The sequence below is a fragment of the Brienomyrus brachyistius genome, unplaced genomic scaffold, assembly GCF_023856365.1.
Source record: "Brienomyrus brachyistius isolate T26 unplaced genomic scaffold, BBRACH_0.4 scaffold32, whole genome shotgun sequence".
Taxonomy (NCBI): domain Eukaryota; kingdom Metazoa; phylum Chordata; class Actinopteri; order Osteoglossiformes; family Mormyridae; genus Brienomyrus; species Brienomyrus brachyistius.
In genome coordinates this window covers 361,952-386,104 of record NW_026042307.1, presented here as the reverse complement: position 1 = coordinate 386,104, position 24,153 = coordinate 361,952, and the positions used below count along the sequence as shown (strand labels likewise).

General features: G+C 41.5%; 2 protein-coding genes across 17 annotated transcripts in view; one reads left to right on the top strand and one right to left on the bottom strand.

The window, feature by feature from the left end:
• Positions 1–24,153, bottom strand: part of LOC125721116 (pantothenate kinase 3-like) — a 355,646-nt gene that overhangs the window by 46,663 nt on the left and 284,830 nt on the right. The window lies entirely within an intron of this gene.
• The window catches only part of LOC125721112 (pantothenate kinase 3-like), a 341,923-nt gene continuing 318,340 nt past the window's right edge, over positions 571–24,153 (top strand). For 3 of the 11 annotated variants that reach the window (XM_048997055.1, XM_048997056.1, XM_048997057.1), the window contains exons 1-8: positions 581–1,079; positions 1,280–1,354; positions 1,947–2,284; positions 2,411–2,655; positions 2,736–2,912; positions 3,457–3,580; positions 3,988–4,113; positions 4,354–4,488. In XM_048997055.1, the coding sequence (XP_048853012.1) occupies positions 956–1,079; positions 1,280–1,354; positions 1,947–2,284; positions 2,411–2,655; positions 2,736–2,912; positions 3,457–3,580; positions 3,988–4,113; positions 4,354–4,404 (1,260 nt within the window). In that variant the 5' untranslated portion in view covers positions 581–955 and the 3' untranslated portion in view covers positions 4,405–4,488. Of the gene's footprint in view, positions 1,080–1,279; positions 1,355–1,946; positions 2,285–2,410; positions 2,656–2,735; positions 2,913–3,456; positions 3,581–3,987; positions 4,114–4,353; positions 4,489–4,568; positions 4,888–24,153 lie in introns of those variants that run through there. The other 8 variants (XM_048997070.1, XM_048997067.1, XM_048997052.1 and 5 more) reach the window with 7 other exon arrangements.

The window sequence follows — 24,153 nt, the reverse complement described above, 5'->3', positions numbered from 1 at the left end:
GAAACTCTTGATTACATATTTTCTGTAATACAAAATAACAGCACACGTTGGTTATGTGTTTCTATGTTGGCTTTTATAACTTACATCTAAGCCAGATTAAAACGGTGAACATGTTAGTACGTTAATTAATGGTTCACCCGTGCGCGAATTGCGTAACGGGATTTTTGACGCGCACATTGATAATTAAATGTTCTATAGAAGAAAATTCCGTTTTCTTTGTAACCAAGTCCATGATAACTTTAAGATCGCTCAGACAATGTTAAATGCTAAGGCGCCAAAGAACAAATATTTTGCACAAGTACAGAGTATTTTGCACTGAAATATTAAACGCTGGATAAGAAATAAGGAAATCATGGGTGTATACACCGCACAATGTATTGGTGGTTGCCAGTCAATTTAGGGAAATTGTGGAAAGGTTACAATTAAGTAGATAACAAGAAGTGATTAAAATTTCTAAGCAGTGGCAAAAATCCATTCCCAACGGACGGTATATAGGCTAAGATATATAACTGCAGCTTCACTAAGCACATCAAAGTGCAGTGTGACCAGGCAAAAACACAGTTCTGTCAGTTATCTTCATTGTGGGAAGGTATGAAAGAATTTACAAATTACTGTGGAAGATTGTCCTTTTATTTTGAAGGATCACGTACTTTGTTTAAAATGTAACGTCAACAGGCTGAAATATTATCGTGTGAATTATCGCCGTCTTTATACATACTTTTCCTAAGTCTGCAGACTTGAAATAATCCGTTTCTAGATGAAAGGTTTAAGACGCTTTGGCCCTTCCATAAGCTCCGCCCCCGATGACGCATTTTCCCCCTCTACGTTGCAGTGACGTTAACATAAAATACGTTCTAGAATACCAGTGTGACGTGGGAGAGAATAAATACCGCAGCCGGGCAAACGATTCTCATTTCGTCTTAGTAGTTATTGGAGGAAGCATCAGGTGATAGCCATGGCCAGTTTATTTCGCTATTTCCAGCCGCGCCATTTGCTCTGCGCAACCGGACTGGTGGTTGCAGCAGCCGGTACAGCGTACCTTGTGCGGCGACTCCGTAAAAGGGCGGAGCTCCAGGAAGGTACCTGGATAATTATCGTCTATATGTGTAACATATATGCATTTCACATTTAGATAAAAACACATTTTTAAATTACACACGTATGTGCTACACACTTGAAAGAGTAATACTGTTTTCACGGATTAACACTTCAAACAATAATAATTCGTTTTGATTAAATATATGTGTAGTAATGTATCACTTACACTTAACAATGGCAGTGCCCAGAGAACCAGAGGAGCCAACCAACCCCTGCACATCGCCCAGCCCTGCCGTACGCACCGTGGAGCCGCCTTGTAAGTGTCCCCGCCACTCCCGTCCAAAGACCTTTGTCATGTTATTTGCCAGGCTTCCCGTTTTAATGTAACATAAGAGATGCTGGTCCGGACCAATTTCCATCCATCCATCCATCCATCCATTTTCCAAACCGCTTATCCTACTGGCTCGTGGGGGGTCCGGAGCCTATCCCGGAAGCAATGGGCACGAGGCAGCCGGACCGACTTAAGATTGGTTTATTTATCTATCGCATCTGCTTATATTTGTGATGATACTTTGACTTGGGTAAGTGCTGTTTATTACCTAGAGAAACTTAAACTGCCAGGTAATCAGTAACACCACATTTGCCCTGATTACTGCTGTTTTCATATCATCAGTTACCGGCCTAACTTTACCTGATGATTTTTAGGTGTTTCATGTTCATGTTGTGACGTTTCCTATTGTCATTTGAAGTGCTGTGGTCTCTGCAGTTGGTACTGAATAAGCAGTGTGCTGAATAAGCAGGAAAATGGATGGATGGATAAATTGTTTAATCGTCTTTAGTTATTCTATTCATGAGATTTGTACATATCAAACAGGATTGTAATTACTTTCCTTTTTTTCTTGCTAAAGCATTTCCCTGGTTCGGAATAGACATTGGTGGGACCCTTGTAAAATTAGTCTACTTCGAACCAGAGGAGGAACAGGCAGAAGCGGAGAACCTGAAAAACATCCGCTCCTGTCTGACCTCTAATGTGGCTTATGGCTCCACTGGCATTCGAGATGTGCAGCTGGAAGTGAAGGGTCTGGAGCTGTGTGGCCGAATGGGGAACCTGCATTTCATTCGTTTCCCCACCCAAGACCTGACTACCTTCCTGCAAATGACCCGTGACAAGCAGTTCTCCGGGCTCCATACCACACTCTGTGCCACAGGTGGTGGGGCCCACAAGTTTGAGGCTGATTTCCGAACGGTGAGTTCTGTTGATGTTACATTTCATTACAATATAATGCAATTCACTTTGTCTTTGAAAATGTGAAATTTCCAGAGGAAATCACAAATCCTATTATGACTTTTTTTTTCCCCGTAACCCCTTCAGATTGCTGGTCTACAGCTCGTGCAACTGGATGAGTTGGATTGTGTCATCCGGGGGGTCCTTTTCATGAGCTCCAGTGGACCCTCCGAGTGTTTCTATTTGGAAAATCCTAACCATCCAGAGCAGTGCTTCCTCAAACCATTCCAACTGGAGAACCCTTTCCCATTCCTACTAGTCAACATCGGATCTGGGGTCAGCATTCTGGCAGTCCATGGCAGAGACAATTTTAGACGTGTCACTGGAACAAGGTGAGCTAGCCTCTGGTGATAATTTTCAAATCTTCTAAAGCTAATATTGATATAACAGTTTGAAACTGTCTGGCTTTCAGTCTTGGTGGAGGAACGTTCCATGGACTGTGCTGTCTGCTGACGGGTTGCTCCACGTTTGAGGAAGCACTGGAGATGGCCTCACATGGGGACAGCACACGGGTGGACAAGCTTGTGAAGGACATTTATGGGGGAGACTATGACAGGTTTGGTCTCCCAGGCTGGACTGTGGCCTCCAGGTAGGATGTAGTCATATAATATTTAAGTCAGCCTAGAATGACCTGCATCCCCGGTCCTGAATCAAGGCTTAAAATTGTGCTTAAACAATATAATACTGTAAAAAGTCACTACAGCAAGGAAGGATGTCTGGAGGTGGTGGATGCTGAGTAATCTGAAAATCAGCTGGCATGCAGTAACCCTCAGTCATGTTTAAACCTAGAATTTAATGATCAGTGTTGACACACCACTGCACAACAACGGGATGTGTCCTCTGCATTTAACCCATATGTGACAATGTGACATAGCAGGGGGCAGCTAACTCAGTGCCCGGGGAGCAGTGCTTGGGGACGGTACCTTGCTCAGGGTACCAAAGTGGTGCCTTGTTGGTCGGGGATTCAAACCTGCAATCTTTCAATTACAAGTGCACTTCCCTAACCATTAAGCCACCACTGCCCAGAGGTGTCAGCAATAATCTGCATGATACCTGATGCTGCAGGAATAACCAAGACATGTCAGAGAAGAAAAAAATAGGGTTTATTTATAGTTGTGTACTCTTTGTTTCAGTTTTGGAAACATGATTTCCAAGGAGCAGCGCGATTCGGTGTCCAAAGAAGATCTGGCCAGAGCAGCATTAGTTGCCGTCACTAATAACATCGGCTCCATCACCAGGATGTGTGCCCGGAATGAGGTAAACATTTGTCAGGACTTACACACACCGTGCCTGTGTGCTCTGTTCATATATGATTCACATACGTGATGCAGAATGGGACGAACCACATTACTAAAGGAATTTGCCATTATGTTGAGCAAATCCATATCCAGAACAAAGACAGAATTCTGGCTTTTCCCTAATAAACAACGTTGCCCTCTATTCTGTCAAGATATTAAAAGTTTCTTACAGTTTTTTATGTCTAACAAGCATCAGAATGCAGTTACTCTCTAGTGTCTCCCATGATTTAAAACCCAAATTCCAATAGTAGTAAAAGCCTTTCCTTCATGCTGTTCAGTAACCACCCGGGCAACAAGTATATTTTTGTTTTAAACGGGGGTATTTGTTTAAAACTGCTTCCTTACTGCTTTCTTTATTCTTTGAAGAATATAGAGAGAGTGGTGTTTGTGGGCAACTTCCTGAGGGGTAACATGCTGTCCATGAAGCTCCTGGCCTACTCAATGGAGTACTGGTCTGCTGGACAAATGAAAGCGCTGTTTCTTCAGCACGAGGTATGAGTCATTTTAACCTCAAGCCTCCCTTGACGTCTTGAATGTTAATGAATGTTAATGGCTGCTAGCTTATGAACTTTTCCTATAAGCTGCTAAAGAATCAGCCATTTTGTTGATGCGATTTTTATTTCCGTTATTTATTTATTTTTTTCTCATAAAACAGTTATTTATTTGCTATGAGCACCACAAAATGAATGTATACTGTTCATAATGTGCATAATGGTTTTTATTTTTTTACAGGGCTACTTTGGCGCTGTCGGGTCACTTCTGGAACTATTAAAATCCTCCTGAGCCCAGAAGTTTAAATAACCAGGGTCACATGAAATTCAACCGCCCTCCTGTACCTCTGTAACTACATCTTTGCCATGTGATCAGGTAGTGTACTCTATGGTCTAATTTAGATACTATGCATTCTGTTTTCATTTTTGTCTTCTAACTAAGCTTTTCTTTTGTAGGATCACACATGCACATATCACAGAGCTTAATTTCCAGGTACAAGCTCTGAAACCTCAAACTCACCTGAAATATCGCAAGACTCTCCCTCGTCGGCGGTGAGAGGAGCTTCGCTACTGATCGTTTACGTTACCTGGTGATGCAGCTCGCTGGACGAGCCTTCTAACCCAGGTTACTATGCGATACTTGTTATTAGTGAATCCCATTTAAGTCTCACATTAACAGACTCACGGGGATTCACAATCGAGTTTGGAGGAGCTGATGGAGAAGAAGAGAAACAGATCCAAAAAGTTTGTTTTATAATAAAAACCTTTAAAAATATTTCTGAGAGTGTGTTGTACCACTTATTCCTGAATAAACTAAGCTTATTTCCTGAAGGAAGATTAGAGCTAGTTCAGGGTATTCTATGAAAGTAGCTAAAGAAGGTCAGACTCCACTGAAAAAGTGAGACTCAAACTAGCGCCATCTCCCAATTAAGCCTGAAGTCGTTCCACTAACGCAGAACGAGACTTTTCTAATCAAGGCTACTTCAGACAGACTTGCATAGTCTCACTTAGTGCACGTACCCGAGATATTTAGGTGGTAGATAAAATGACGCAGAACAAGAGCAAACCGAGAGCAGCTTTTTTTCGCAGCAGAACAAATACTTCTGAAGGAGCTATATGAAGAATACAAAAATATTATAACAAAAAAAGGCAATACTGTAGCTATCAATAAAGCCAGAGTGATGGCTTGGCAGAATATTGCAGACAGACTAAATGCGTAAGTCATGTACATGTTACCAGTATGTGTGACTAGTGATTCGGTGATACAGTGATTAACACTGTTGCCTCGCAACAAGAAGGTTCCTAGTTTGAACCTCCTGGCCAACAGACTCCTCTCTCTTTTGGTTTTATATGTTCGTTTTACTTTATTGTGTAATTCTTTATTCTTTGATCTCCATAAAGTACTTTAAATTGCATTGAAATTGCACAAATAACTATCTCATCTTTCCATGTTACTAATAAATTCAAATTTTATTTGTCACATACGTAGTCATACACCGTACGATATGCAGTGAAATGCTTATATAACTGCTCCTGACATAAAAATAAAAGACTATGAATAGGAATAGGAAATAAATATGAAAATTAAAATAAAAGGTAAATTTAACTAGGAAAGAATAAAATAAAATATAAAAATTAAAGTTAAAAATAAAATAACTGTACAACAAAAACACACAATATAGAAAATATATGAAGAATATATGAAGAAATATAGAACAATAAGAGCAGCGGTACGAGTAGGTATATATTTATGTGGAATGGAGTTAGAATAAATGGTAATAAAGGAATGGTAATGTCCAGGATTATGCAATCCACATATTTAAAGTGTCTTGTGCAGTGCAAATATGCTTAAGAGTGATTTATTTAAAGTGACTTGTGATAGAGTGATTTGATGACCACGAAGGGTAGTTGTGCAGTGGCCACTCATGTAAACGAATGTCCAGAATGTCCAGAGTGTGTGTAAAAACCATATGTGTGGGTCAGTACTGTGTGGTGGTGTGATTAAGAGACCGTATCGCCTGCGGGAAGAAGCTCCTCCTCAGTCTCTCTGTGTTGGCCTTCAGGGAGCGGAATCGCTTTCCTGACCTCAACAGAGAGAACAGTTTATTGTTGGGATGGCTGAGGTCCTTCGCGATCTTCCTGGCCTTGGTCCAGCACCGCCTGCTGTAGACTGAGTGCAGGTCAGGGAGCTCGATGCGGATGGTGCGCTCAGCTGATCGCACAACCCTCTGTAGAGCTCGTCTGTCCTGCATGGTGCTGTTCCCGAACCAGGTTGAGATGTTTCCCGTCAGGATACTCTATATGGTGCAGGAGTAAAAGTTCCTGAGCACCTTGGAGGGCAGTCAGAAGTCTCTCAAGCGTCTGAGGTGGTAGAGACGCTGTTGGGCCTTTTTCACCACGGTGTTGATGTGACAGGACCATGATAGGTCCTGCGTGATGTGAACACCGAGGTATTTGAAGCTGTCCACTCTCTCCACTGGGCTCTCGTTGATGACGGGGGTCTGGTAGTTCCTCTCCTGCTTAGTGCTGAAGTCCACTATCAACTCCTTTGTCTTACTGACGTTTAGAAGGAGGTTGTTCCTCTGGCACCAGTTCTCCAGATTCCTAATCTCCTTCAGGTAGGCCGTCTCATTGTTATCAGGGCTCAGGCCCACCACGACGGTGTCGTCAGCAAACTTAATGATGATGGTGGAGCTGGTAGTGATCACACAGTCATATGTGTACAAAGAGTACAGCGGGGGGCTCAGAACACACCCCTGGGGGGCTCCAGTGCTGAGAGTGATGGAGGCTGTTCGTAATAAACTTAAAATAATAAAATAATATTAATAATAAAAATAATTAAAAAATAAAACAATAAAAAATAAACTGCTCGTAATAAACTTAGATTGTTGATCTATGTGACTTGGCAGTGGTCTAGAAAATACAATTTAAGCCTATGTGTAATCCCCATAACTACAAAGACTTTAGGTTGTTAATTACAGCTCTACTGACTTAGATGTGTGTGTGAGCTCCACTGACCCACTTGTCTAACCCTTGACTTGCATATCTGTTAGAGTGTATCTGTGTATTTTATCATATTATTATCCTCCTATATGTGTACGTGCAACCCTTAACAACTAACCCATGGCCCAGAAAGGGTTGCAGACAAGATGTCCTCACAGGGGCCTACCAGATTGTGACGCAGGAATAAGAGACCTTGAGAAAGGAAACAGATTCTGTCAACATAGCAGGGGGCCCACCTTGAGATATGTAATGCTTTGTATTAACCCTGTTTCACGGAGGCCTCACACAGCATTGACTAGTTAAAGACAAGACCCATGTAACCCCTCCCCTACCCTATAAATAAAGAAGCCAAGGGACTGTCCGGTGTGACACTCAACAGAGGCGCAGATACTGTCTGTTGCACCTGAAGTGGGCACCCTTGCGCAAGTAAAACAGAAAGACGTGTGCTGTCTCGATTATTCCTGGGTCCTAGAAGTGGAAGTGTGTGAGTGGTAAGCTGCGGCGCTTCCTCACACAGGAGATTGTAGGAGTGAAAGCTACGGCGCTTTCTCCAACATAACTAGATTGTAGGAGTGAAAGCTACGGCGCTTTCTCCTAACAATATCCATCCTTCACTATTATATCTCAACAGAAGCACTCTCAGTGGAGAACGAAGAACCTGGCAGCAAGTAAAACAAAATATAAAAATATCATGTCAGTTTGAGAACAATAGTTTACAAAATTCATAAATGTAACTGTAGCCACGAAGAAAAAGAGCCAGGCCACTGCTACTGGTGGGGGGCCTCCACTTGAGGGACTCACACTAGCAGAGCAGCTGGCACTGAGCGTCAATCGAGGACGGCCTCAGGTGGAAAGAATAGAAGGGGGGATATTGTCAGAGATCATCCCCCCAGGTGCCCGGGAGAAATATGTAGAAGGTACTGTCCACTTCTTTCTCTCTAGGTGTCCATCCCTTAATACTGATGTCTGATAACTGTTGGTATGCCTGTCTCTGCAGTGAGAGGGGATGTAATATTTCTCGCTGATCCCACAGTCACATCAGTGCATATCACTCTTGACCCATATTTAAGTATGTAATGTTCTTTTAATTAAAGGATATAGTACCATGCAATTTTCTGTTTCTTCAACAACTTTAGGGTTCCTCATTTTGCAGTTTGATGGCATCTAGTACATCTAGGGCTATTGATGAAGAAACAGTGTCAGCAGACACGGACATGCCAGAGGTACGACCACATATGAAATGCTTTAGATGTGTTTGCAGTCTGAAGAATGAAATTTTTATTAACAATATACTTTACTGCAGGATTTAATCAGACCACGGTCCCTTTCAGCAAGGAGCGAATTGAGTAACTACTTATTACTAACAAAATGCTATACTTTGTGACCCATTATCTTTTGTTACAGGATATACGTGCTATTTATAAAAGGAGGCTGCTCCTATTTTATCTGTTGAAAGGGAAAAGCTAGACATAGAATACAAAAGACTTCTGATAAAGAAAACAAAGTTGCAGATCAATAATCTAGAGAAGGATGTAAGTACATACTAAAGGTGCAAAGTTATATGGTTTGAGTTTGATTTTCTGTTCTCTCCCTCCCTCCACAGCTTCAAACAATGTCTAATTGAATCAAATATCTTCTGAATAAAGAATCTCAATTCTCAGCTTATGTGGGGTTTGTTTAAATCAGGAAGGTGGGGGCATGTCCTTTACCAATGGCTATGTGAAGTAGGTTTCTCTATAAAGGTTCCTCACACTCCTTCCATGTATTCCCTCTTCAGGAGCAGGAATGTCCTCCCACTGCTCCTCTGCCATCAGCGTGGACAGTCTCTCTTGGCGTAAATTTGCGATGTTGTGTAGGACTGCACAGGCAACCACAATGTTACATGCACAGTCTGGCCTTACTCTGAGGCCTTTCCTGCATCTAAATCTACAGGGAGAAATATGTCAGCCTGAAAAGTTGGTCTACAAGAAATGTGGTGTATATGAATTTAGCTGGCCAAAGGATTCGTGTCCTTGTTCTATTGTGGGCATTGTTAAATGCCTTCTCTGCCTCAGTTTGAGGTTATGGGTAAGGGGTTAAAAGGTACGGCAGGCAGGCATAACTCCTGTCCCCAAGCAGGACTCCATTAAACTTCCCTGTAGAAAAAGGAAATGCTGTGTATGACATTCCTACCGTTAAAAATACCCCCCCCCCCCCCGCCCAACATGAAAGCAATGTGTACCAAAAAAGTTTTAAAACTATTTGTTTGGATTGTAAGATGACTACATCTCTTCATCTTCCATGAAATGTACATGTTCAGTGAACGTGGTTGATATATTCTCTTGCCTTCTGCAAACTTGTGTGCCAGTGAGGATGCTTTAAAGATCCTGGAGTCATGGACAGAGCCTGGCCATTTTGCCTCAGCATTAAAAATGAGGCAATTCCCATCAGAGATCATCTAAACACAGAGAGTGGATTCAGTTATACAGCACACTTTGCCTGTCAGAGCATTCATTGTTCTGTATAAAATGTTAAATCCTATTCAGTGCTAAATCCCTTCACCTGATATTGTATAGAGTTTCTCCAAACCTACATACCTGAATACTTAGGCTATGGACAGATTTTCCGTTCACGTAGTCTGCCTCCATTGGGCATCGCACCCGAGCACTTCTTGGACAGCGCTTCTGGTGGCCTACCATGCTGCAGGACATCCATGGTTATGTCACGGCCTGCCTGGTGTGTGCATGTAATAATAATCCCTCCCGTGCTCCAGCAAGCCTATTGCAACCTCTTGCTGTTCCCTGATGCCCCTGGTCTCATATATCCTAGGATTTTGTGACAGGCCTTCCCCCGTCCCACAGGGGTACTCACGATAGTGGAGAGCTACTCTAAGGCTGTGCATTTTGTTCCTGTTCCCAAGCTGCCTTCGGCTAAGGAGACGGGTCAGTTATTAGTGAACCACGTCTTTAGGCTGCATGGTCTACCGTCTGACATTGTCTTTGACAGGGGTCCACAGTTTGTTTCCAAGTTCTGGAGGAAACTCTGTAGGCTGATTGGTGCCACTGTCCTTTGGATTCCACCCACAGTCCAATAGACAGATGGAGAGAGCCAACCAGGACCAGACGTGCTGGACCAGATGCTACACTGTATGGCCTCACACTCACCTGAATATTAATTAATTGATACTTTATTGATCCCCTGTAGGGAAATTATCTTTACGCCTCCCTCAACTTGCTCTTTGTGGAGTAAGTTGACCGCGAAGGGCTGCCACCCGTAGAGCTGGGGGTTAAGGGTCTTGCTCAAGGAGCCGCAGACGTACTGAGGCTGGGTTCGAACCTGAGTTTGATTTTGTCACAGTACACTACACTACACTGGTCCCGGGAACCGGCAGGACCGGTTACCATATGCCCTCCCCTACCAGCTGATGGACACTAGGAGGTGGGTCCATACTTGCTTCTTTACTTTAAGAAATGTATTTATTTTTTTGCTTCACATGCAGCACATAAGTCATACACATCACTGGTGTCGTGAGCTGTAAATGATGGGTAATTGAACTTTTTTAAAATAATGCCATAAGTCTTGCTCAAGGAGCCACAGAGGCTGGGTTCAAACTCGTGACCCTCTGATTACAAAGATGCAGGCTTAGCCCACTGAGCCACACGCTGCCCCATTCCAGATGCTGCCCCAATAGTGGAGTGGTTTCCTTTCTTGGATGTAATACGGCCATGATTATCTGCCTGTATCCTCTGCGGGGATGTCCCCATTTCAGTGTTGTGTTGGTCATCAACCTCCCTTATTTCCAACAGTGGAGTAAGAGGTCCTGGTCCCGTCTGTCCACCGCTTTCTTCGTCATTGTCAACGGACCTGGAATGTGGCCAGGACTTTCCTGCTATGTGTCCGTAAACGCATGGAGAAATACTCCAACTGCCGGCCTCCCACTCTCCATGTGGGACAGAAGGTGTGGTTGGATACTAGTAACCTTCCTCTATGGGTTCCTCTATGAGTTCCCATCATCGAGGTGATAAGTCCCTTGGCAGTTCGTCTTTGTCTTCTGGTGACCGTGTGGCGAGTCCATCCTACATTCCATGTTTCCATACTGAAACCCCATGTAGTCAGTCCCCTGGGTTCTCCTGCGTTGCCTCCTCCTCCTCTCAGGTTGGTCGACGGACGTGAGGTGCATCTGCAAAGCCACCGGCATTGTCGATGACCCCACACACCCATCCCACACCCTCTTCTCTCTCCTTCCATCTGGTAAAAGGTTCCGTAGCACACAAACCTTCGCTGCCAGGATGGCAAAGAATTTTTTCCCTCAGGCCATTAGACTGAATCAGAAGTGCATCATGAACTGTATTTCATGCCATTTATTATATACTACATACTCTGTCCTGCTGCTAGTATTGTTTGCACTTTATTTACTATTTATTGCTGTCTTGCTGCTAAAATACAGTATGTGTCATAATACACTATCTGCAACAATGCTATTTTTTCAAATATCCAAACCAGCAGTTACTACCGTCGACTGCACTATATTTTGTTTTCTCCTGTAAATTACACTTCTCTAGTCTAATTTTCGTACTTTCACTTTCATTATGTGTAATTTTTATTTTTCAAAAATAGAACTTTTAAAGAATGTTATATAATTTATTTTGCTTTATTTTATATGAATAAAACTTAGACTGTTTCACATTTCTGTTTCACATTTGAAGACTCAAAGCACTCAGCACTTTTTTATAGTAGTGCATGCATTAAAACCTTGTTTTCAGGATATCAGTGTTGCTTTTCATAACAGAAGAATACATATTGTGATTCTCTCAACAGGCTAGGAAAAGAAGCAGAAAACCAGAAAAGTCTTCTCCTAAAACAATAGGTGTTGCTATCGTCCATTATTCAAAACCCTCTGAAGAAAATGCAGACGGAACGTGTGAGCACATTGACCAGACAATATTCTGAAGGTGAAAATGATGCAGCCAGACCTGCTCTCACAGGCACACACCATTCTGGATATTTGCATGAGGAGTTTAGTTCACCTCATTCACTTACTGTCCATGGGCATCTAGTGAACTCTGACATACAAATTGGAAGAACTTCTAATGCCAGTTGAGATGACCTGGACTCCAATCTTCCATGGAATTCCAGGGTGCTAAAAGGTAGTAAATCACATAAGCAAAAATTAAGGCCATTAAAAAGTATTAAAAGGTATTACGAGGTATTAAATTTTAGATTTTTTTAAACTAGGAATTGTCCATTTGTGTTTTAAAGGTTATCTGCTAAATTTCTCGCAAAATATTTAAAATGTCCTTCATTCATAGATGGTCTCTGTGATGCTGACATCATATTTGGTGATGGAGCGACGCCTTAAACAGTTTGCGCACTGAACTACATCTTGGATGCTTACACTCAGAAAAGCGGGGTGCCTTCGACTTGGGCTTAGGTCTGTCTGCAGCTGACATGATGTGGAGCGAGATCTGCAGGCGGCTGCAGGGGTGGAGTATAAACACGAGGCTGAAGTTGGCTCCTTATTCGCAGCTCCTTATCCGGATTTTCCGGTCCATCTTAAATGCTTCACAGCCCAATACAATGATGCGATTCTGCCTGTAGGGGGACCATTTTAGTACCTTAAACCTCTCTGTGCCAGGCTAATATCAATTTCGCGGTACAGGTCAGGTACCTCATTATATAGAAAAGGTGACATTGTCCTGGCCCAGAATTATTTAATGTTCTAAAAATCAGATGGAAACAAGGCATGTCATACTATAGTGCACAAAGATGTGAATGAGAAGCCAGGGGCTGGTTGCACAAAACACTTTCAGTTAAGATTTTCCTTAAAGGTCTCTTTAAAATAAAGTCGGTTGCACAAAACACCCTTAAGTCTCCTCCTTAAGGTTTCCTTATAATTTTCTAAGTATTTAAGTTTTTCTCCTTGTCTTGCTCTTATACTTAAGGAATCCCTTAATGGTTGCACAAAAATCCTTAGCAACCATACTAAGGGAAAAAAATAAGGTACCTCTAACCGTACCTTAACTGCAACATGGCCAAAGTTATGAGAACAAATAAAAATGAACGCATCCCAAAAAGAGTGACCGGGAGAACCCCTTAGATACGCTTAATGATGAGCAATTGACTTTGCTTTATAAATTTGTCCGACCGTCTGCAGTTGGATCAACCCCCCACAAACTGAAGCTGTGCTCCCCCGGCTGCGTTGCAGTTAATGTTTGCTTTGCGGGTTTATTCTATGGGCTCCTTCCAGGCTGTAATAAGGGATGTATTTCCTGTCCACAAGTCAACAGTGTGCTGCGTCATTCAAGTCCGCTACCATCGCTGCCTCATTCGAAACAGAGGGTTTGGAGGTGGACCTCCACCTTGAAAATCACATTTTGTATAGAATTAATTCTGATAATCAATTATTTATTTTCTAGCACATTAGGTTGCGGTCTATACGTGAGTGTCATAGAACGTTAAGCCTGTTTCACGTTCAGCCGAGCTCACTAACTAACCGTGGCCTATAACGTTACCCACCCTTACAGTCTACATTATATCTATACCTTAAATACTTTAATGTGTAATAACAACTTGTTTAAAGAAAATGAGCAACTTATGTACAGAGATCCATTTCACTGTCAGCAACACAGACTAATGTTAACAGTTCCCTCAAGTCATGTTAGTCATTTAACCTATCTGAAGTTGTAAGTGAAGGTCAACTGGTAAGAGTTATCCTGCCAGCTTTGTCACAATCTCTCCTGTAATTAGTGATCTCTTCTTTGGCCAGAAGAGATAACTTGTATTTTTTTGGACCTCTTGGATGGACCTTTTCACTATCCATCCATTTTCCAAACCGCTTATCCTACTGGGTCGCGGGGGGTCCAGAGCCTATCCCGGAATCAATGGGCACGAGGCAGGGAACAACACAGGATGGGGGGCCAGCCCATCGCAGGGCACACTCACACACCATTCACTCACACATGCACACCTATGGGCAATTTAGCAACTCCAAGTTAGCCTCAGCATGTTTTTGAACTGTGGGGGGGAACCAGAGTACCTGGAGGAACATACAGGGACATGGGGCAAACTCCGCACACGTGACCCAGGCGGAGACTCGAACCCGGGTCCCAAGGGTGTGAGGCAACAGTGCCAACCACTGCACCACCATAACGCCCCACCCACCTTTTCAATAGACTTTTTGAATTAATTTTCATTGCAATTTCCTCCCACATTTGTTGTTTTATGTTTTTTGTGGATCAAATGTACTTTTCAGTATGTTCTTTGTTTTATTGTATTCCTCAAAAAGTATAATCTTTTCTTCCTCTGACCAATTTGGTTTTCTTGTCTTCTTTTCCCCAATTTTTTTTTTTACTTTGTGAGGCAATAACAGGTGTCACAAGCAGTTGCAAGTGCAAGCATGTCTCCATGGAAATGGGACAATTTTATTGCTGTAAAACGTCTTTCAATGTTGTAAATCCCTTAATGATTTTCCTTAACTAAGGAAACCTTTTGAGGGGTTCTCTGGAACACCCTTAAATAAATCCCTTCGCTAAGGAGATATTAAACCATAAGCGTCATACTTAAGGGGGAAACTTAAGGTGTTTTGTGCAACCGGCCCCTGGTTTCCAGATTTCATTTGAGTATTCAGTTGTACCATATATGGTTTTTATAACATTACTATTCATGACAGTGAAGTTAACTAAACTTTGAAGCATATTGCTTACATGACTCAAACAGGTTAAGTTACAACTTAAAAATATACTTAAAATGCAAGTATCTGAAACACTGTATGCTCAATTTCAGTAATGTGAGTAGTTCTAATTCATTACATCCACCCCCTATACACAGAAAAAGATATTTGGGTCGTTTTTTCAACACAAAAAAAAAAAATTACAAAAAATAATTGTCATTTTTTACAGTAATTTCTTTTTTTAAAAAGCTGCCTGCAAAACTCTGTAAAATTACAGAAATTATCCCTAAAATAATAAATCAACTTTCATTTTGCGCATAACTCCAGTAATGAAAAATTACATGTATTTCACATTTTTAAAAGGAAAAATTCTGTTTAATTTATAGTGTATGTTTCCCACTTTCTCAGATTACGTACAAATTTATGTAAAATCACAACAATGAACTATAATTTGTAAGGTACAAAAGAAATTATATAAGGACATTTCCAAAATAAATGAACAACAGTCTGGATAATTGTTGCAAAATGTACAATCTATATCAATGTTTTTTTTTTTTTTTAAATCTAGAAAAATAAATTTTACTGGGTACATTTTATGTATAAGCTTAAGTGACACTTCATTTACTTTATTTGCAATTAAATAACAATCAGGAATACGCAAAACTTTCTTCCATTCAATATTATCTACTAATCTGTACAGTACGGCACTGTGACCACATGATTTTGAAATACAGATTTAACAGATTTATTAGTTTTAAAAGGATAGGAGGAGAAACAAATCTTACCAACAGAAGGGTGTATTGGAATAAGGGATGGAAGTTGTGTGTTATTTAATTGTGGCTGCTGTTTATATAATGCACATATCCCTGATGGAATAGCACCAAACCCAGATACCATGCGGATGTGGGCCACTTCTGGCAAATGTGTGGCATTGCTGGCCCGGTTCCGGCATCGGCAAATGGATACATGCCGAAAGTGGACTACTTGTGATTAGACAAATGTGGCCCACATGTCACAAAACAGACATGGGCCACATGTTAAATACTTTATAAAAAAAAAATAGTAGTGAGAAATGTTAACTCAAAAACATATATTCAGGTAAAATGAATACAGTATGGCTTACTATAAACATGCAAAAGTTTATTGTTGGGTTAACTAAAAGACAGGTTTTGATTGCTATACCCATAATGTTTATGAGTTGGTAGAACTGTTGGGGTTTACAGTGCACAATGAAACATATTAGTACATTATAATACTGCATAACTGTTTAATAATGCATTTAAATAATGTAATGTCCTCTGTCTCTGTCCAAATAGCATACTCATTGCATCTAGAAAACATTTATTTTTTCATAAGCACAAGTGCACAGTGCCAACAGCTTCTCTGTTGTTCCTCTTCTTTACATATAACAGAAGAGCTTTTCGCATGGCCTCAAGACTCTCCTCAGTTTGTCCTAAAAGGGTACAGTATGTGCTTCCAAAATGTGGGTGTTTTAACTCATAGTAATGGTGAAGTTTGGACCTACTTGGCAAGCTTTGTGTGCAAGCCTTACACACCCACATTACCAAAACTGTAAATGAAACAAAGAACATCCAATATCACACAATTGTCATCGAAAACATAAAAAAGACAAACAGCTAAAACAGTACTTTCCTTTACCGAACCTTTGAAGGTATATTCAGCCCAAGAGAGATATTATCAAGAAATTATCAGTGACTGCCTCACCTAAGGGGGAAAAAACACATTGACTTCTACATCATACACACAATATGGTCACCTGTAAGCTACTTGACAGACACATTCAAAGCCATATTAATCACATTTTAATCTTTTAAACATAAAGTTGGTGTCACGCCCAGCTCCTACGATCCTCGTGTGTGCCACGCCCCCCTGATTATTTACGTGTGCTTCCCCGATCGTGCCCAGCTGTGTCCACTTATTTTCGCCCAGTTCTGTCTATTTGAGTCCATGTCGTGCCAGAGTTCATTGTCTGTCATTGATGTTAGTCGATGTCTGGTGTTTCCTGCTCCCCGTTCCTGATTAAACCCTCGTTTTCCCCCGATCCTGCCTGCCTGCTTTTCCGCCCGCTCGCCTGCCCGAGCGATCACCCATGTTACGGCGATAGTGACAGTTGGCTAAAGTGGGTTTTATTATAAATCAATATAAATAATCAGACCTTTTCTTGGGAAAAACTACCTAAATGATATAAAGCAACATGAGTCAGCACAGATCGCCGTAGCGTAATTTGTATTTGAAAAACGCGCTTATTTTGGACATGGAAGCTTTTGCTTTGCGAAGGGTCAGTGCTGCATATGCGACTGTTACAACCGTCAAGTTATTTCATCCATCATTCAAAATCAATTATGTTAAGGACATAAATAAATGCCGCTTTCAGAAAAGCTACGAATGATTTGAATTAAGACAATCCCGGATATATCGGAACTTGAACGGGTCAGTTATAGCAAACTAATTTAAACCTTTATGGCAACTAGGTAACATTAATTTGGTAGCAGTGTGAAAAACAAAACCCACCGAGTTTTAATGGATTTATTAATGCAACGTAAGAAACTGAGAACTATGCTTAATTTACCGTTTTGTGTACATTTAGAACGTTTAATGCTGCACTTAGCAGATCTATTTGAACTCCATGTGAAAACCAAGCCAAATAAATGCAAACCATTTACTGATTTAGTTAAGTGTTACACGTACCATAATAAATAATTTCTCAAAAATGCAGCCTCACTTCAAAAAAGGGACGAGTTTCTTTGGAAAAATCCCTTGAGTCTTTGCGGTCAGCAATGCTTTTTCGCGCCCTGTTGCGTGAACTTTTTTTTTTATTATTCTTTATGATCAACGACATGAAACCTTACAACGGAGTTTTAAGGCCACTATTAATAATAACATAAAACCTGGAGAATAAAGTTGGAACTTTCAAGATTAATGTTGTAATTCGCCAGAATAAAGTAATAATAATTCGAGAATAAAGTCGTAATTTACTAAAAAAAAAACTCATAATAATTCGAGAATAAAGTCATGAATTTACGACAAAAAAAACCTGCAATTTTTCAAGAATAAAGTCTAAACTAATCGAAAAGGTTCAAAATTGTGTACGGACTTTGCGTGGCAAAATGAGGTAATCTCAAACCATTGTTAAGTTAGCCTCACATGTGATATTCAGTTTTAACGGAAGTAATGTGGGGCGTTTTTAATCACAGAATTGTGATGTCCAGCACACAGACAAGGATGCACACCGATTATTTTTGCGCTTCAAACCATTTCGTGATTTGAGCAAAATCGTGTGAATAGCTAATATAATAGGTCCTTTCAAGCTGTAATGATCGACATGGAGGGTTAGCATTTTGTGCTCATGGCGACTATTGCACACCCCTTTGTTTCCCAGATTGCTTTACGTACGAATTTTAATTAATTTTTGAATGTTGGAATGTACCCGTATAATGTGTAATGGGACAAGACAGGCATATCTAGTGAAGTGTGCTTTAATCAGTGTACTACAGGGAACAATGGATTTTCAAATTGTTTTTGTCTGTAATAGTTATTAATTATTATATTGCATCCACAAAGTGTTATCCATCCATCCATTTTCCAATCCACTTATCCTACTGGGTCGCGGGGGGTCTGGAGCCTATCCTGGAAGCAATGGGCACGAGGCAGGGAACAACCCAGGACGGGGGGCCAGCCCATCGCAGGACTTAAAGTGTTATGAGTAACAAAAATGATGGGTTATGGGTGGTTTTAATTTACCTGGGATACAGTGGGACACAGTCTCTGGCTCTTCTGTAAATGAACTTGAGATGCTGGAATTAGTACAGCATTGTTCTTTAATACTCCTACCAGGGGAGAAGCCCTTCTTGATCTTGTTTTCTCTAATAACCAGGATAGGATTGGAAAATGAGAGGTTTTAGAACCAGTGGATGGTAGTGATCATAGCATGGTTAAATTCAAGGTTAATTTTACTGTCCAAAGCCCCAAAACAAAAGTATACAATGTTAGGAAGGCTAACTTTAATGGTATGAGACTGAAAGTAGAAACTGTAAACTGAATGGAGTTAAATAGCAAAACGGTTGAAGAGGCATGGGATTTTTTTTTAAAGTTTCTTCCAATATTTTAACTCCAAAAGAGCTCTAAAAGCTAAAATCACTCATTTCCAGGATAGTAAGGACCTTATAATTGATTAAAACGTCATCTTGTTTCAGAGTGCTTTCATTTATAAATAACTTACAAAGTTTGGTCTTCGCGATCTCCCTGTCCAATAACAGGCACACCTATAACCCAACCCACCTCCAGTCCAATACTAGGCATTTTCTGACTCCTTTGACAGACAACAATAAAGCTCAAAACTGAGCTCAGGTGCATCCTGTTTCCACTGATCATCCTTGAGATGTTTCTGCAGCTGTGGTAAATTTGGTTGATTGGACATGATTTGGAAAGGCACACACCTGTCTATATAAGGTCCCACAATTGACAGCGCATGTCAGAGCACAAACCAAGCATGAAGTCAAAGGAATCACCTGTAGACCTCTGAGACAGGATTGTCTCGAGGCACAAATCTGGGGAAGGTTACAGAAAAATTTCTGCTGCTTTGAAGGTCCCAAAGAGCACAGTGGCCTCCATCATCCAAGTGGAAGAAGTTCGAAACCACAAGGACTCTTCCAAGGGCTGGCCAGCCATCTAAACTGAGCTATCGGGGAGAAGGGCCTTAGTCAGGGAGGTGACCAAAAACCTGATGGTCACTCTGTCAGAGCTCCAGAGGTCCTCTGTGGAGAGAGAACCTTCCAGAAGGACAACCATCTCTGCAGCAATCCACCAATCAGGCCTGAATGGTAGAGTGGCCAGATGGAAGCCACTCCTTAGTAAAAGGCACATGGCAGCCAGTCTGGAGTAAAAGACACCTGAAGGACTCTCAAACCAAATTCTCTGGTCTGATGACCTTGAAAGGTGCTGCAAAGAGGAATGGGCGACACTGGCCAAGGATAGTTATGCCAAGCTTGTGATATCATATTCAAAAAGACTTGAGGAATGGTGCCCGATAAATGGTGTGGGTTATATAGACCATTGGCGGACGTTCTGGGGTAGGCCTTGGCTTTTGAAGAGGGATGGTATTCACCCTTCGTGGGCTGGCGCCGATCTCCTGTCAAAAAGCATAGCTCATAGTCTTAAGGCAGATCGCTGACTAACCAGAGCCAAGCCAAGGCGGCAGGCAAACCGGCTTAACCGACCGCCTGCTAGTCGCTTAAAGTCGTCACCCAGGGTTCATATTATTGAGACTGTGTCTGTTCCCCGCGGTTTTAATCGTGGGGGTTCATTCCACCGTAGTGCATGTCTTAAAAACCTTAGAGAAATTAGACCTAATTCACTTCTGGATAGTAGATGTAATGTAAACCTAAAACTTGGACTCCTGAACATTAGATCGCTGGCTCCTAAGACATTGCTCGTAAATGAAATCATTACTGATTTTAATCTTGGTGCCCTATGTCTTACTGAGACTTGGCTTAAACCAAACGAGTTCTTGGCACTAAATGAATCCACTCCAGCTGAATATAGCTATAAGCATAATCCTCGACCCAATCGCAAAGGTGGCGGGGTTGCTGCAATATTTAAGACCGACCTAGGAGTGCATGAACATAGTGGTTATAGCTTTAGCACGTTTGAAATTATTATTCTTAGTCTTGCTAGCATATCTAAGTGTAGTTCTACACCTCCAATCATCATTGCTATTGTGTATAGACCGCCTGGCCCATATAGCAATTTTCTTAAGGAATTTGCAGATTTCCTAACAAACTTGGTGGTTACTACCGACAAGGCTGTGATTGTTGGTGATTTTGATATTCATATGGAAAATGATAGTGATCCATTAACAAAAGCATTTACTACCATTCTTGACTCTGCCGGTGTACATCAGAATGTAACTGGGCCGACTCATGCCTGTAACCACACCCTGGACTTGATCCTTAGTCATGGTGTCATGGTAGAACACATATCAATTATCCCTCAGAATCCTCTACTTTCGGATCATTACCTTTTAACATTTCAAATACAACATAACCCCCCTAAGGCCCCAGGTCAGAGGTACAATACTAGACGTTCCATAGCCTCATTATCCGCCGCAACTTTTCTCGATCAGCTCCCACAGTCCTTCAACCTTACCTCTGAAGCGTCAAGTGTAAATGAACTTGAACAGGTAACCGTGAACATGGTGGAATCATTTCGTACCACTCTTGATCATGTAGCGCCACTCAAGAAAATAAAACATAGAGATAAGAAACCTGCCCCTTGGTACTCTGACCGTACACGGGAACTTAAACAAGCTTCACGCAAGCTGGAACGCAAATGGCGGTCAACAAAACTAGAAGTTTTTAGATCTGCCTGGAAAGAGAGCCTGTCTAAGTATAGACAAGCACTAGTGACTGCTAGGTCTATGTATCTCTCTAAACTAATAGAAGAGAACAAAACCAATCCTAAATTTCTGTTTGAATCTGTATCTAGGTTAACAAAGAATCCTTCAATGTTGAACTCACAAGTCCCAGAAGCTCTTAGGAGTGATGACTTTATTGCGTTTTTTAATAATAAAATAACTACTATTAGACATACCATCACTAGCACGCCCACAGCTGCACACAACCACCAATCTTCTGTTAGTGCTAGTGCTATTAGTACTAATGATAACACCTTTGAATGTTTCTCTCCTGTAGTGCGGACAGAACTCCTTAAGTTAATTTCCTCTGGCAAACCCACTACTAGCCTTGTTGACCCAATACCCACCAGTCTACTTAAGGAAATCGCACCACTGATTAGCACTACATTGTTAAACTTGTTAAACTCATCTCTTAGGCTTGGATATGTTCCTATATCTTTTAAAATGGCTGTTATTAGACCTATCCTATAGAAGCCAAATCTTGAACCTAGTGACTTAGGACACTATAGACCCATCTCAAATCTTCCCTTCATTTCTAAAATTCTGGAGAAAGTTGTTGCTCACCAGATGTCTTCTTTTCTTCAAAAAAATAATGCTAACGAACTATATCAGTCTGGTTTCAGACCCAATCATAGCACAGAAACGGCCTTAGTCAAAGTCATGAACGACTTGCTTATGGCTTCCGACCGTGGCTGTATATCGCTATTATTCTTACTGGATTTAACTGCAGCATTCGATATTGTAGACCATAATATTCTTCTAGACCGGCTGGAAACATTGATTGGCATTAAAGGGACAGCACTCCTGTGGTTTCGTTCCTATTTAACTGATCGTTACCAGTTTGTCCATGTAAACAATGAGTCATCCAAAGCCACTAAAGTAAGATATGGTGTCCCACAGGGATCAGTGTTGGGCCCACTACTGTTCAATCTATATATGCTACCACTTGGTAACATTATTAGAAATTACGGTATTAATTTTCATTGTTATGCTGATGATACACAATTGTATCTATCTGTCAAACCTAGCGACGCATCCCAGCTCTCTTCTTTAGCCGACTGTCTGCTAGACATTCGTTGTTGGATGGCAAGGAATTTCCTCATGTTAAATACAGAAAAAACTGAGGTTCTTTTAATCGGTCCTAAGGATGCTCGTAATAAGTTTGTAAACCCCAACCCTAGCGGCCTCCCTACTCAGCTTAAAACAGTGGTCAGAGATCTTGGTGTCCTGGTAGACTCCGACCTCTGCTTCAGTGCTCACATAAATGGCATTACCAGTACAGCATTCTACCATCTACGGAACATAGCCAAGCTTCGGAAGATGCTTTCCTTTCAAGATGCAGAGAAACTAATACATGCCTTTATAACTTCCAGATTGGACTACTGTAATGCCCTCCTTTCGGGTTGTCCATCTGGATCCCTACATAAACTTCAGTTAGTACAAAATGCAGCAGCCAGAGTTCTCACAAAAACTAAAAAATTTGATCACATTAGCCCTATCCTGTCCTCCCTGCACTGGCTACCAGTCAAATCTAGGATTGACTACAAAATACTGCTATTAACCTACAAAGCTCTGAATGGCCTTGCACCACAATATCTTAATGATCTTCTGGTCCCTTACAACCCTTCTCGCCTGCTTCGATCACAAGGAGCAGGATATCTATTAGTTCCTAGAGTAGACAGGACTACGGCAGGCTGCAGAGCATTCTCTTACAGAGCTCCGCAGCTGTGGAATGGTCTCCCGGCGGATGTGCGGGATTCAGGCACACTCTCGCTATTCAAGTCTAGATTAAAAATGCACTTGTATAGTTTAGCGTATAGGAAACCTAGTTCTAGTTCCAGCTAGTCGCTCACTCCCAGTTAGACTAACAGTATGAGGTGAAGAGCTGGGTGGGGATCGGTGTCCTTGGCTTTGGATAAACTGATGCGTCAGTGCTGTCACTCTAGCCTTACACTAGAGTGCTGATGTTCAGGGAGTCCCCATGCCTGTGTTCCCGCCTGTCTCTCCCTCTTTCTCATGCTGCTATAGCCAGATCTGCCGGAGCCTAGATGAATATTGCACTCAATCATTTTGCTTGCACTGCCTCTAGTTTCCTCAACTCTGGCTAATACACTATTTTCTTACTTCCTCCCCCACCCCTTCTGGGGTGTGCTGCCTGGAGAACCATAACATCGAGGAATTTATGCTTCTGCTGCCTGCAAGACCACTACCTCCACTTCTGGCAACTACCCTCCAGCCTGCCTGCCCTTGGCTCACGGATGCCTCTCCTTCCTCCCCTGCTCCTGTGCCACTGTTGATCTTGCCATCATGCATTAAGCACCCCGTGCCTGAACCGGTCTACCCCTGCATCGAGACTGAAATTTCAACCCCTGTATTAGCTTAAATTATATAATCTTGTTTTGTTTGACTCTTCTGCCGGCCCCTGGAGGATGGGCCCCCCCTTTGGGTCTGGTTCCTCCCAAGGTTTCTTCCTCTTAGGGAGTTTTTCCTTGCCACCGTTGCCTTTGGCTTACTCACTGGGGGGTCTTTACGTGGCAGAAATGTAAAGCGCATTGAGACAATGTAATGTTGTGATAATGCGCTATATAAATAAAATTGCATTGCATTGCATTGAGGCTGTAATTGCTGCCAAAGGTGCATCAACAAAGTATTGAGCAAAGGCTGTGAATACTTGTGTACATAATGTGATTTTTCAGATTTTTTTTTATTTTTAATTTGCAAAAATCTCACTTTTTTCATTATGGGGTGTTGTGTGTACAATTTTGGGGAATAAATTAATCCGTTTTGGAATAAGGCTGTAACATAAAATGTGGAAAAAGTGATGTGTTGTGAATACTTTCTGGTTGCGTTGTGCTGTACGTAAAGGATTAGAAACTTAGGCAATATAAATTTAGGTTGTGTGTATATACTGTGTCAACTGAGTGTATATGCCCCTCTTTTTTGTCTTTGAGAGTTCT